Source organism: Xenopus laevis, chromosome 7S, assembly GCF_017654675.1.
Source record: "Xenopus laevis strain J_2021 chromosome 7S, Xenopus_laevis_v10.1, whole genome shotgun sequence".
NCBI lineage: Eukaryota > Metazoa > Chordata > Amphibia > Anura > Pipidae > Xenopus > Xenopus laevis.
In genome coordinates this window covers 96,357,093-96,370,855 of record NC_054384.1, presented here as the reverse complement: position 1 = coordinate 96,370,855, position 13,763 = coordinate 96,357,093, and the positions used below count along the sequence as shown (strand labels likewise).

General features: G+C 38.4%; 1 protein-coding gene across 4 annotated transcripts in view; it reads left to right on the top strand.

Moving 5' to 3' along the window:
- Positions 1-13,763, top strand: part of LOC108697259 (SH3 and multiple ankyrin repeat domains protein 1) — a 247,651-nt gene that overhangs the window by 107,593 nt on the left and 126,295 nt on the right. For all 4 annotated transcript variants that reach the window (XM_041571591.1, XM_041571590.1, XM_041571589.1 and 1 more), the window contains exons 3-5: positions 6,963-7,166; positions 8,499-8,570; positions 12,442-12,550. In XM_041571591.1, coding sequence (XP_041427525.1) covers positions 6,963-7,166; positions 8,499-8,570; positions 12,442-12,550 — 385 coding nt within the window. The remainder of the gene's footprint in view (positions 1-6,962; positions 7,167-8,498; positions 8,571-12,441; positions 12,551-13,763) is intronic.

Sequence of the window (13,763 nt, the reverse complement as noted above, 5' to 3'; positions counted from 1 at the left end):
ACTTGCAGGATATGTGTTCTTTCATAGGGAAACCTGGTCCTGAAGCCTCTCTTATTACAAGCATGGAAAAGAAAGATGCTCACGTTTGATAACATTTCCCCTCTAGTTCCCACTCTTTTCCTTCTTAGTTTTCCACTCTTCTGTTATTGTGCTGCCCCTGGGGTGGTCATTACCATGTTTTGAGAAATGTCTAACTCAGCACAAACAAAATCAAATAAACACTTTTCCCTTAGCCTGCCCCCTTCCCCCTTCTCTATGAGTCAACCTCTCATTAAAGCCGTCTGTTTACTGTACATGAAGGACTTTGGGGACTCTACGGAAAAGACGTTCAAGGAGTGACGTTTGAATGTGTTAGGCATTTCATTTCTGCTGCAGAGGAGCCAGGAATGGCACTTTTGTCTAATCAGCAGATCCTTTTAGCTGATCTTTAAACCATCTGGTGTACAGTATAGGAAATAATTAAGAGCTATGGAGGGACTGCTAAAATCTAATTTCACAGCATGTTCTTAAATGCAACACTCTTCCATAATTTAGAAACTGTTCTTAAAATAACTTCTTCTGCAATCAAATCCATAGCCAAGTCCTGGAAACCTACAGTGTTTTTACAACAACAACAACAAAAGCTGGAAGAATTAAAACTGGACATATATGTGACAATGTATTTTATGCAATGTTTGGTAACATCTGCTTCACAGATTATCCAGATGAATATCGATGTGCAATGTATAAGGGTTGTTAATAGGGCAGGATAAAAAATTATATCTCATGAAGTCCATCAGAGCAATAGAACAGGAGGAGCTGTTCTACCTGCAGTTCCTATAGTTTGGACTGTAGTCCTGAGCGAATGCAACAATTGAAAGGTGACAAGAACCATCTATGGCCCCTTGTACAATATGCATCTGATAAATTGATAACAGCATAACTGTTGGTGATTATTTGAGAGCTTAAAATGGTTTTAGGTGACCTTGTCCAACCATTTTGGGACATATGTGTCAGTGTTGATACTACCAAACATATAGGATAAGACTACCTTATAACTGTAGCCAGAATAGGAATAGGCAAGAGTCTGGTCTTGTAAAATAATATGACCTGCTGGATCTAAGAAACCATAGGATGAAAGTAACTGAGAACATATTTCAAAGAATGTATACAATTTATTTTAAAAGTATATATACTATACTTTTAAGTGTCTTGAAGATGGTTCAGGAAAATTAGTTGGTTTGTCAGAAAACTTAAGGGCCCAATTCACAAAAGGTTAATTAACCCTCGATATTCGACTGGGAATTCAAATCATTCGACTTCGAATATCGAAGTCGAAGGATTTTAGCGCAAATAGTGCGATCGAAAGATAAAATCCTTCGAATCAAACGATTCGAAGGATTTTAATCTAACGATCGAAGGAATATCCTTCGATCAAAAAAAGTTAGCCAAGCCTATGGGGACCTTCCCCATAGGCTAACATTGAGTTCGGTAGCTTTTAGATGGCGAACTAGGGGGTCGAAGTTTTTTCTTAAAGAGACAGTACTTCGACTATCGAATGGTCGAATAGTCGAACGATAAGTTCGAATCCTTCGATTCGAAGTCGTAGTCGAAGGTCATAGTAGCCCATTCGATGGTCGAAGTAGCCCAAAAAACACTTAGAAATTCGAAGTTATTTTACTTCGAATCCTTCACTCGAAGTTAGTGAATCGGCCCCCTAAAGTGATTGATTGATTGATATAACACTTAAAGTTATGTTACTTTAAAGCTTTGGACAATTGAATATCACAATTTTTTGTTTACATACTATACTATATTTTGTATTTACCACAAAATAAATATGCTAATTAGGATTTGGGTTTGTTGGGTATTGAGTCAAATCTTTTTGTGGAGACCCAGTATTTGTCCAAATACAAAAATGAGGGATTTGGTGAATCTCTACTTTGGGTAAACCTTAGAGCAGTGATCCCCAACCAGTAGCTCGTGAGAAACATTTTGCTCTACAACCCATTGGATGTTGCTCTCAGTGTCCTCAAAGCAGGGGCTTATTTTTGAATTCCACTATGGGAAACGAGTTTTAACTGCATAAAAACTAATTAAGTATAGTGCCAAGTTGAACCTCCTGTAGGCTGCCAGTCCACATAGGGGCTACCAAATAGCCAATCACAGCCCTTATTTGTTACCCCAAGGGAATTTTTCATGCTTGTGTTGCTCCCCAACTCTTTTTACATTTGAACGTGGCTCATGATTAAAAAAAGGTTGGGGAACCCTGCCTTAGAGTATCAGTGATCTGAATGAGAGCAAGATAAGGAGCACTGGATAAAAAAAACACACATACTCCTAAGTACTGGAACATTGCCGGAATTATTACTGTACTTTGTTTTGCCTAGAACATCTGCTTCATTTTCAGGGAAAAAAGAGAAATAACAGAAGAACACTTGCAGCCCCCTTTTAACTACCAGTGGAGGATGCAAAAGACAATTCTTTGAAGAACCCAGGCCGTCACAGCATACTGTATCGCCATAAAACTGTAATATAGCCTAGCAAAGAAAATGTACAGTCCTGCAGCACAGTAGCCCTGTTATAGACATGTTCCAAGCTTTCATATTAGTTCCTGTCCTCCTAAATCTTTGTGCAAGCACTATAATTCCATATTCACAATCCCCTGTTGCTAAATGCACAGGAAAATCTATGAATTTCCTCAAGCTGGGTCTATTTCATGTGCAATGGAAACATGCTGTGGATACTGACCTTTAAATAAGTGAACCCCATAGATGTAATGCTGTACTTTTTGAACATAGGGGAAAAATAGGGAAAAATGCATTCCTTGGTATATAAGTATTGAACAAATAGAGCCATTAACAGAAGCTCAGAATAAACCACACAGCTGAGTGCCTTGGAATAAATATGTTTCCCACAGGTACATTATCTGCTACTGCCTGCTTGAGTTAATGAGCTCTGTAACCCTATGTGAATTCTAAGCCCCAATTATGGCTTTTCTGCCCAATCTTGACCACTTCCATATGTCATGGGTACCTACCCAGATGCAGGACTCTACTCCCACTTTATCCTGTACTTTAGTTCAGTTTCAATAAACAATATATCGATCTTTAGCTATGGATTTTGGACTTCTCTGGTCCATGCCTCCTTTAAGGTTAAACATTTGGTTCTTTCATAGCTCTTAGTTTCATGAATAGTTTGTACAGCATATCAGTTTAAAAATAGGCATTTTCATCGATCCTTAACCAAAATGGCCACCCCCCAAGCCACTACTCCAGACTTCCTTTGGGGACCAGCTCCACAGTTAATGAACCACTCATCTATGGGGTCAGTTTTAGAGAAGAGCAGGAGTCTCTTAAGGACATTTTATACTGTTGTTTTCATCATATCCATCAGAAGGTTGGACATTCCTGTGATTTATGTATTTTTGTCTTACTTTAAATGGGGGGATAAACATATTTATAGTTTATTTGTGAAGGCAAAATCATCATAAATATGGATTCCAATTACATTAATAAACAAAAAATATTGTAAGCCTTTCCCAATGCAAAATATTTTCTGACCTACCTTCCATATATCTACCTAGGCTCATTGCTTAGACAATGTTTTTTATTTCCTTAATTTTCACATTCAGATTGCTTCATCTAAAGCACTAGTTTCAGATGTCCACTCAGGGATGTAACTACAGAGGAAGCAGACCCTGCAGCTGCAGGGAGCCCACAAGTTATAGGGGGCCCATGATGCCCAATAATGAGGAATTTCAATATATATTGGTAAAACAGGTCAACAGGTCTAGACATTTTGGGGGGCCTAAAATTAATTCGCTGTAGGGTCCACTAACATTTAGTTATGCCACTGCCTCCACTGTTGAAGGTGAATGGTCTTCATAGGATAATGTTTAGCCAGCTGAGGCTGTATGATTGGTTAGATTGGTAGATGGAACCTCGAATGGTTTGTTAAAGTGGTAGAGAACAGTAACTCCTCATGGTGAATAGAGAGAAAGCTGAGTCCAAAACACAGGCCAGAAGTCAGGGCAGATGAAAGGCAGAAGCAAAGAAGTAAAGTCTGCAAGTCAACTATTGACTTAGTTTGAAGCTTACAGTTTCTCTGGTCTCCTTCCCTGTCATTGACTGGCTCTCTGACAAACAAAGTTTGACCCCAGCGCTTCTGCACCAGTATCTTCCCATTGAATACATTTGCTTGTTTTTTGCACAGGATAATACTAATGTATAGTTGCTATTAATGTCCAGGCTTATGCAAACTTTAATGGAGGGGTATTGATGGCCTGTGGCCCTGGGACACAGCAAGACCACTTTGTTTTCTTCATCTCTTCTTCATTTTCTGTGAACATCCACAATTAATTGATCATCTCTATTACTTTTGTCTTTTGCCTTTGCATTGATCCTTTTCCTTGAAATGCGTCTCTTGTTTAAAGAACTGTCTTCCATCTCAAGCGCTTTCCACTTACTGCAGAATATCAATTAAGAAGATCTGCTCGCAGGCTCATGGAAAGACTCATTTTCTGAAAAACTACTCCAAATCTCTCCTACTTAACTCACTTTCCATCCAACGCAGGCTAGCCCATACATTTACATTAACTCCTGCTGCCTAAGTGTACCCTACAACAAAAGCAACCAGCATGTACTATACAGCTACACACATTGTAGCCTGCTATTTTTAATCTCGGTGGAATAATTTGATCTTAATTTCCTGTACATATACGTATGCCGTCAACCATGCTTCTCTTAATAACAAACTTTAAAAACATTAAGTCATACGGAATTAACAGCAAATTATTTTGAAATATTTCTGTTAAATGACATAAAGTATTTAAGAGCATCAATACAATTAAATGTATGTCCTAGGGGAATATCATATTATGTTTTCTACATAGGCTTATATGGATTTGGAGGAATCCGGTGCTTCTAAAGCTTCTCTGGATAATTGTCAGGGGAGAAAAAGCAATAAGTTGTAAACAAGCTACATGGCTAATAAATGCCTAGTGTACTGAGGCTGCATATGTTAAATTATGGTCATAGCTATTTCAGGTGCATGTCCCTTGTTAATAGTAAAATAGTGCAGAAGCTCAAAATTGGATTCCACTTGTTACTGATTAAGGTAATATCTGGTTTGTGTGAGCAAAATCCCAGATTATGCTGTTACAATGCTTTAATATTCCTCCATTAAACAGAGACCTTACTGGCTCCTTTAAACACAGTGAGCAACTTTGGTGTTCTAAGGTTCACCATGGAAACTGTTGCTACTGAGCGCAAGCTGTCATCTCCTTGGAAACCGCAATGCAGAAATTCATATGCAGGTATCTTTTCCGGTTTTCCTAAAACAAATGTGCTTTATTTTTATTTCGAAGTAAAAAACATTTCTGGAATGTACAGGGTTATGAAAGGAGTAAATAAATACAATAACTTTCCAGAATAAAAATAAATAAATAAATACATTGAATTGATGAGAAGGTAAACACAAATGAACTGTTAGGGGCAGATGCATCAAGGGTCGAATATCGAGGGTTAATTAACCCTCGATATTTGACTGGGGAATGAAAATCCTTCGACTTCGAATATCGAAGTTGAAGGATTTTGCGCAAATACTTCGATCGAACAATTCAAAGGATTTTAATCCAATGATCGAAGGATTATCCACCGACCAAAAAAAGTTAGGCAAGCCTATGGGGACCTTCCCCATAGGCTAACATTGAGTTTGGTATCTTTTAGGTGGCGAACTAGGGGTCGAAGTTTTTTCTTAAAGAGACAATAATTCGACTATCGAATGGTGGAATAGTCAAACGCTTTTTAGTTCGAATCATTCGATTCGAAGTCGTAGTCGAAGGTCGAAATAGCCCATTCGATGGTCAAAGTAGCCAAAAAAACACTTCGAAATTCGAAGTTAATGAATTGGCCCCTATGTGATTTCAACTGATGCTCACCTTCTTATTGGATGTAGAGCCAATTGTCCATTACACTCAGCATCTTACTACAGTAGTAGTCCGTAAGTCTGGGGAATAGTTAATGTACATTATTACTCCAAGTCAATGGTATAAATTCATTTGTAATCCCAGAACAACCGTTTTACGTAAAATGATTTGAAGATCCATAAGTCTATACCTAGGATATGGTCTTTGTCAACATAAGAGTGAAATGTAGAAAGCCCTTATCAGGTAGCTACCAGGAAAGTAATTGCTTTGGTCCCATACAAAGCCTGATGGGTTTCGTATTCCATGATAGGATTGCCACCTGATGCCTGTTGGATTGATCTTCTTAAATGAAAGCTTAAATTACAGATAGGGTGCTAGTTTTTGGGCACCCCGTACAAAATTACTACCCTAATGCCATGGTATGGTTTTCCTCTTGTACCAGGCCAGGGACAAGTGTACCATCTTTTTACATATCTCAGTTAGTATGGGCTTGGGCTAGATGATTCTGTCATATAGCAATTCTAGTAAGTCCTAGAGTACTGCACTCACATGAACAAGGACAGGCAAAGACTACTTGGGGAATGAAAAAAAGATGATGGCAGCAGCACGCTCCTCAGTCAAGTACTCCATGCTGATGCATTTTCATTTGAACAAAACACCAACCGGGAGAAGAAGGTCATAATTTTAGCTCACCGGGTGCCCAGAGAACTGGAAGCCCCCCTAGTGATTTTAGCTTTTGTTGTCCTTGAGTCCAAGACTCCTCTCCAGCATGCCTTTCTTTAATCTCCAAATATCCAATATCTGCAGGTTTGTTCTTGCTCTGATGGATTTTCTTTCTTGTAACCTTTTCTCTGTCTTGTCAACAAGATTTTTGACATCCAATACATTTCAGCATTCTGCTTTATGACCCTTGACGTTTGTATTGTAAGTCATGTTACAGGATTTCATCATATAATGCTGTTAAGATTATCCTCTTCTCCACTGAACAGGTTTGCATGGCACAGAAGATACCAGCGTTCAAGAAACTAATCTTCTATGTATTTTTATTTTATAGAAATGTCTTCGATTCAATCCAGATGCTACAATCTGGGTTGCGAAGCAGCAGATACTGTGCACATTGAACGAGAGCCTGAAAGATGTTCTGAACTATGGTCTCTTCCAACCAGCGACCAATGGGAGAGATGCTAAGTTTCTTGAGGAGGAGAGACTCCTTCGGGAATACCCCCAATCATTTGAGAAAGGGGTTCCATATTTGGAGGTTTGTCATTTATTGAGATGTTATATGTCATAGAAGTGGTGATGTCCATGGAAAATCTACTTTGTCCCTTTGTCCCATTATTTAAGCAGCTAGGGGGTAAAATACAGTACATACATCTGTAAAAGATGGTTATATATATAGAAACAGAACTAATTAGATGTTCAAAGAAATGAAACAGAATTATATTTATAAAAAAAAGGCAATTTTGCAGATTACAACACTTCTTTAAATATCTAATTTAAGAAAGGGAAGTGGAAGTTAAACTCTTCCTATAAGTATTATATTTTATATTTTTTATATTTTTAATTTATAAGAAGACTCTCTATGTCTGCTGAATAATTCATCTTTCACATTGAACGCTGCAAATTTCCATTCCTTTTTAACTTTATTTAGCAATGAATTAGGTGCTCAGTAAATATCTCCTAATGCTGTGGGATTCCTTTGCGTGTGCTAAGCTAATGGAAACTCAATCGCTGAGTCTTTTCATAATGTTAAGACTGATCGGCCTGTAGTTCGCGATTTATATTTTATAGATGGTTTCAACAAGTAAAGTAAAATAAACTGAGCCATCTTGGAGAGGAGAACAGGTGCCCTGGAGATTTCTAAAGACTTGAAATGTTACTATCTCACCCAATTTCAAAGGAGATGGACATACTGGGCACCTTAGGCTGGCACATTTCATGCATAGCAGACCACAGCCATATTGTCCCAGGTTTCAAGGCACCATGTGCACAAGTTCAGATTTATATTCAGGCATATGCATACTAGGAAAATCCTCCCAAATCTTAAAAGCATGTCTTCAGAGAAGTAGAGAACATGGGAGCCATGGGCAGCCACCAGGCCAGTATTTTACTAACCTAGCCAGTAAAACACCGGCAGCACCATGCAGTCTTCTGCTTCAATTGTTTTTAAATTTCTGTTGACAATTTGCTCAATGATTATCAAAACAAATTGCTTCTTTGTGGTTCCAAGACCACTGTCCACTGTGATCTGAATGCTCTGTTATGTTATAAAGATTGCTAGAATCTCTGCCATAAACCATGTCAGAATCCCTGCTGTGTAAGGGAAAGAATTTAAACATAAGCATCTGATTATACTTCCCTATTAAGCACTAAATAATTAACTATTATTTTTCAGTATTATTTTCCAAATAAAAACAAATGCTTCCCTCCACCCATAAAAATACTGTGTTTATCAGGAGAGAGAGAGAGAGAGAGAGAGAGAGAGAGAGAGAGAGAGAGAGAGAGAGAGAGAGAGAGAGAGAGAGATTATAGGAATATAAATACTTTGCTACCAGTTCAGATGCCTTTTATGTCTTCTGCTTTCACTCAGTTCCGTTTTAAGACAAGAGTTTACAAACAGACCAATCTCGATGAGAAGCAGCTAGCCAAGCTTCACACCAAGGTGAGTTTCTATTGGCCAAACATTATTCTTCTATTTCAATTCAAAATCGGGAGTCCATATAGTTATTCAGCCAGGCCCAAGGGACTCACCCCAGTTCAAAAAGGCAATCAACTGCAGAAAAGTTTATATCAAAAACGATGTAAGTCCCAAGGCTTCTTCAAGTAAAAAATATAAATTTATTGTTATTCACATAAAAACAGTAGCTAGTACATACTACCCCACATACCCCACCTTTAGGGGGGGTAGTATATACTAGCTACTGTTTTAATGTGTATAACAATAAATTAATATTTTTTACTTGAAGAAGCCTTGGGACTTATATCGTTTTTGATATAAACTTTTCTGCAAACATTATTCTTCATTAAAGAAATTTGTAAAATGGCGAAAAATTCGCCAAATGCATTGAAGTCTATGGGCAACAATTTATATATATATATATATATATATATATATATATATATATATATATATATATATATAGATAGATAGATAGATATATATATATATAGATATGTGTGTTTGTGGGAAATAATACAAATTTAAGTTATAATGAAGATCCTATACTTGTATACATATTTTTAATGTTTGCTGAGTGTCAAAATGTTATTGTAAATCACAACATTTCCCCATGAAGCAATAGATCTTAGCCTTGTCTGCTGAAAAGCTGCTTTCAAAGACACATTATACAACTTAATAAATTCTCACCATTAGAAGCCGAAGTCATAATATCTAGCAAAGGTCAGCTCTTTATGTCTTTGTAAAAATGTCCTTGATGTTTGCTTTTAAACAGGTGACCAGTAAATGCTCCCTGCTGATTGATTTCTATGGGTTACTGCTCCTGGGCAAACTAAGTGCCTTTTAATACATAACACCCCATGTTTGAACAGAAGATACAGTTGGTTGGTTTGAGATAAAGGAGACAGACAACCACTGTTGGTATTGGCATAACTATACACCAGTATAGTTGTATAGAATTTCCCCATCCCAAGCTGCTCTCATACTTGAGAGCGAGCCAGAGGCTCTATCGGGGGACTTGGGCGGGTAAGGGGGGATGGCAATGTAGGGGCTGCTGTGTGCTGGGCCTGGCACTGACAGTTGGGTTTCAGTATTGCCATTTACTGTCTGTTATCCTAATACTAGTTGAAACTAGAGTTACCAAAGTAACTGAAAAGTGCAAGTGATACCCAAGATGAGTGCTCCTTTGACTATACATGATGACAGGGCTTTTTTTAGAGAAGTTTGCAAAATATGGGTGTAGCCATCCCCCCAGTAGGCCAAAAATAATATATAGGGATAGGGAACAAGGCTGAAGGCCGACTATGACATTTGTGGCAAATGCCTAGTTGCTGTTCTAAATATTCTCTGAAGTCCAGCCTGAAGGTCAGTTAGGGTAAAACATGGGGTAGATATCTTGGAACTGTTGCAGGATGATTGACATAATACTGTTTTCATCTATTTCTAACTTTGTTTTTAGGTATGGGTAGGTGCTAACTAGACGTTGCTTGTGTGCCTTTTGGCCGCAGCTTCTACTGTTTGTTAATGACTTTACATCAGAATTGCTGCCACCAGCTCTTTAGTCTCTGTTCCTCGTGGAACATCATCAAGCTCAGCAGTTTTCATTACTGAAGCCCTGCCACATGGCAAGTGCAATTATGTAGGAACTTTGTAAAAGAATAACCCCCTGGCTTTATACTTGAATGGATGATTACAATATTGCTGGGATTCTTGGAAAGAATTACCCCTTGGCTTTATTCTCAATTATGTGGTTTAATAATGCTGAAATTCTTGGAAAGAATAACCCCGGCTTCCTTCCATAATTAAGAGGATGTGTATTAAGACCACACTTTCATTAAAGCCGGTAAAGCTGGTAAAGCCGGTAAAGCTGGTAAACCCAGATAAAATGGTGATGAACTTCCCTGGGCTCTAGCATCGTTTGGTTAATGACTTCCATGAAGAATAAACTAAAATAGAAGGGCTCCTTGCCGCTGTCCACTGTAAACTGTTTTTAACCAACCCTGGTCAGTAACCTGCGCTTTACCCATTTAAGGTTTTATGAGAAATTAGGAGTTATAGGAGTTTGCTCACATTACTGGTATAAAGATGCTTATGTTGGCTCCTCAGGAAGAGATTTAACCTAAAAAGGTGGAATGCAATGTTTTATCTTAGCTATATAAACAGAAATCCATTTGGCTTATGTTTCAGTGCATTGAAAGACATGGTTATTGTGTTTATGTAGTGCTAGCTGCTGGAATGTACGTGGAAAAGTCCATTTGGGCCTCTTCAGATCTGTAATTGAGCCTCATAAGTGAAACTGGCCTGACAGTTTAGGAAATGCTGATCTCCTTAATTCACTTGAGTCCTCATTTTGACTTTACTGAATTGTTCAGGCTCATAGCTTGGATCCTCAGTTTTCTTTCAGCCTTGTCACTCATCTTTCACGGCACAAGGCTCCAGCTTATATTTTGGGCTGGTTGTTAACATTATAAGACTGTGACAACAAGGGGCTAAATTTACTTTCTCTACACCCACTATTGCCCAGGACAAATCACATTATTTTCATGTTGTTCCACAAACACCAAAACTGTAGACTCCATAAGGAAGAGACCAGGTAGGCCTCGCTCTTCTCTTGACTTTGCCTGTAGTTCTGTTTAGCCCGCCATGGGATTAGAAGTGTCTGAAATCCTCAGAGAGTTAGGAAACAAGAATTTTACTGAGGCAGGGATTAAAATGAATGTGACCGAGGCAAGAACCTGACAAGTGGGAAACACTTAGACACAAAAGAACTATCATTATGCTCGATAGACTAGATCTTCAGGATGTGAAGAATATAAAGGGGGAGGTGTACTGTAATTGTGGTTCTGACAATATATGCCGCATACTGAGCGCAGAAGCAGCTGTTGCCTACACACTGAGCTGCTTGTAAGCTGTGCTTTGACATTCTCCTATATATTGGTCTGAATTAAAGGACAAGGAAAGTGCAATAAAGAATTTGTCTCCATTAAGAGGCATACTACTACTGGTGTTGTGCTTTTAGGGATGAACTATTTGGGATTTGGCGAATCGAAATTAAAACCTAATTTACAAATTAGGGGCAGGAAAGGAAAAAATGGGAACATTTTTTTTACTTCCTCGTTTTGTGACAAAAAGTCACATGATTTCCCTTCCAGCCCCTAATTTCCGAAAAATTCAGATTCGGTTTGGCCAAGCACAAGGATTTGGCCTCATCTGAATCCTGCTGAAAAATTCCAAATCCCTAACAGAATCCTTGATTCAGTGCATCCCTACATGATTTTTAAGCCGTTTGTAGTAAAAAAAAAAAACCGCTAAATTCATAAAGAGGAGTTCCCATAATTCCATGCACCAAAACCAAGACCGCTGAGTCTGCACAGTTGTTCAGACCAGAAGGCAGTGCATGCGTATGCCAATATGGTCGCTGTGGTGAAGTGCAAACCAAAGGGGTATTTCATATTTATTACTTTATTATCACGTCCAGGGGAGGAATCATATTGGTGCATTCACTTTAGTTCACGGATGCCATTTTTTCAAAAATTGTTTTGGCGATCAGGTTCCTGCAGGGACCCTCTATTAAATACTATGTATATGATTAAAAGTCTTTCCTTGCCCTTTAAAATATTCTGTCTGTTCAGTCACAATAGCAACCTCTCACTCCCAAACCTGTCTAAATACTCATCAAATATACAGGGACCAAAATGGGGTTGAAAGACCAGAGAACTGTAGGAAAATATATGTGCTCTAGAGAACACTGTATAAAAATACAGCGTACGGATAAATCCCCATGATGCACATTGCTTTTGTACAACTATGCTGCTCTGAATGTTTCTGTAACACTCATTCTTGGTTCTTACCTTAGGCTGGTCTGAAGAAGTTCTTGGAGTATGTGCAGCACGGTTCTGCTGAGAAAGTGGCCCGCTTGCTAGACAAAGGCCTAGATCCCAACTATCATGATTCCGAAACTGGAGGTAACTGGAAACATGGAAGCGCATGCGTAGAGGATAGTAGTTTATATTTTAGCCTCAATCAAATGATAATACAATGCACAACTGCTGGCATAATATTGTAAAGAGAAGCAAAGGCATGTACATTGGCCAGTGGCGTAACTAGATGTTATTGGACCCCACAGCAAATTCAATTTAGGGCCCCAAAACATTGATAAGTTGACCAAGATTGAAATTGCTAATATTGAAATTGTTAATCAATTAGGGCCCCTAAAGCCCTGGGCCCCCCCCCTGGAATGGCAGGGTCTGCTTCCTCTGTAGTTCTGCCCTGAAATACTGGAAAAACAATGGTGGTAATAAAAAGCTGTCACCTAAATTCCTGACCTTAGATTCCTGATATAATGGAGAATTGAAAGAGGTCCAGCAATTAACATCCTGTCAAATGTCAAGCAATAAGCATGGATGGATGTCATGTATATAAACTGTCATCCCACTGTAAAGCTTTCCTTTGCCTTCCTTGTTGTAAATGATTTCTGAAGAAGAGACACAATTTACAACACCTTGGAGGTTATTTATCATAGTCCCAATTTTGTTCATAGAAAAAAATAACTTGAATTTTTTGTGATTTATTAAACTCCGATGGTGTTTAAAGTCTGAATAGAAAAGTACTCCAACTCAGACCTGCCGAGTTCATGTAGAAGTCAACAGCAGATGTCCAGTTGATATCCTGACCTGCGCATCATATCTGAAAAAGTCAGAGGTTGTGGGGGCTTCAAATCTGAAAAAGTCAGAGGTTGTTAGGGCTTCAAATCTGAAAAAGTCAGAGGTTTTTTTTAAAAATCCAGTGTTGGACTGGGATGCCAGGGACCCACCAGAAAACCACCAGACCATGGCCCTTTTTTCCAAGCTCATTTTCTTCCACTTCTCCGTTTAATTTTCTTAGTATTTTTTCTTTACTCTATTTTGCATCTATTTGGCCCCTATGTTTCCATAAAGAATTAAGGAATGAACATGAAATTGTTACAAATGCTTAGAAACAGAAGGGCCCTCTGACACCTGGGCCCACCGGGAGTTTTCCTGGTATCCTGGTGGGCCAGTCTGACACTGGTCAAATCTGAAAAATTTGTAAAATTTTTTCACGATTTTCATTTTTCAAGTTTTTTCCACGCACAAAAAATTTTCAGAAAAAAATTATTGATAAATAAGGGGGAAAGTCTGTGCAGATTTGGTCGGAGTA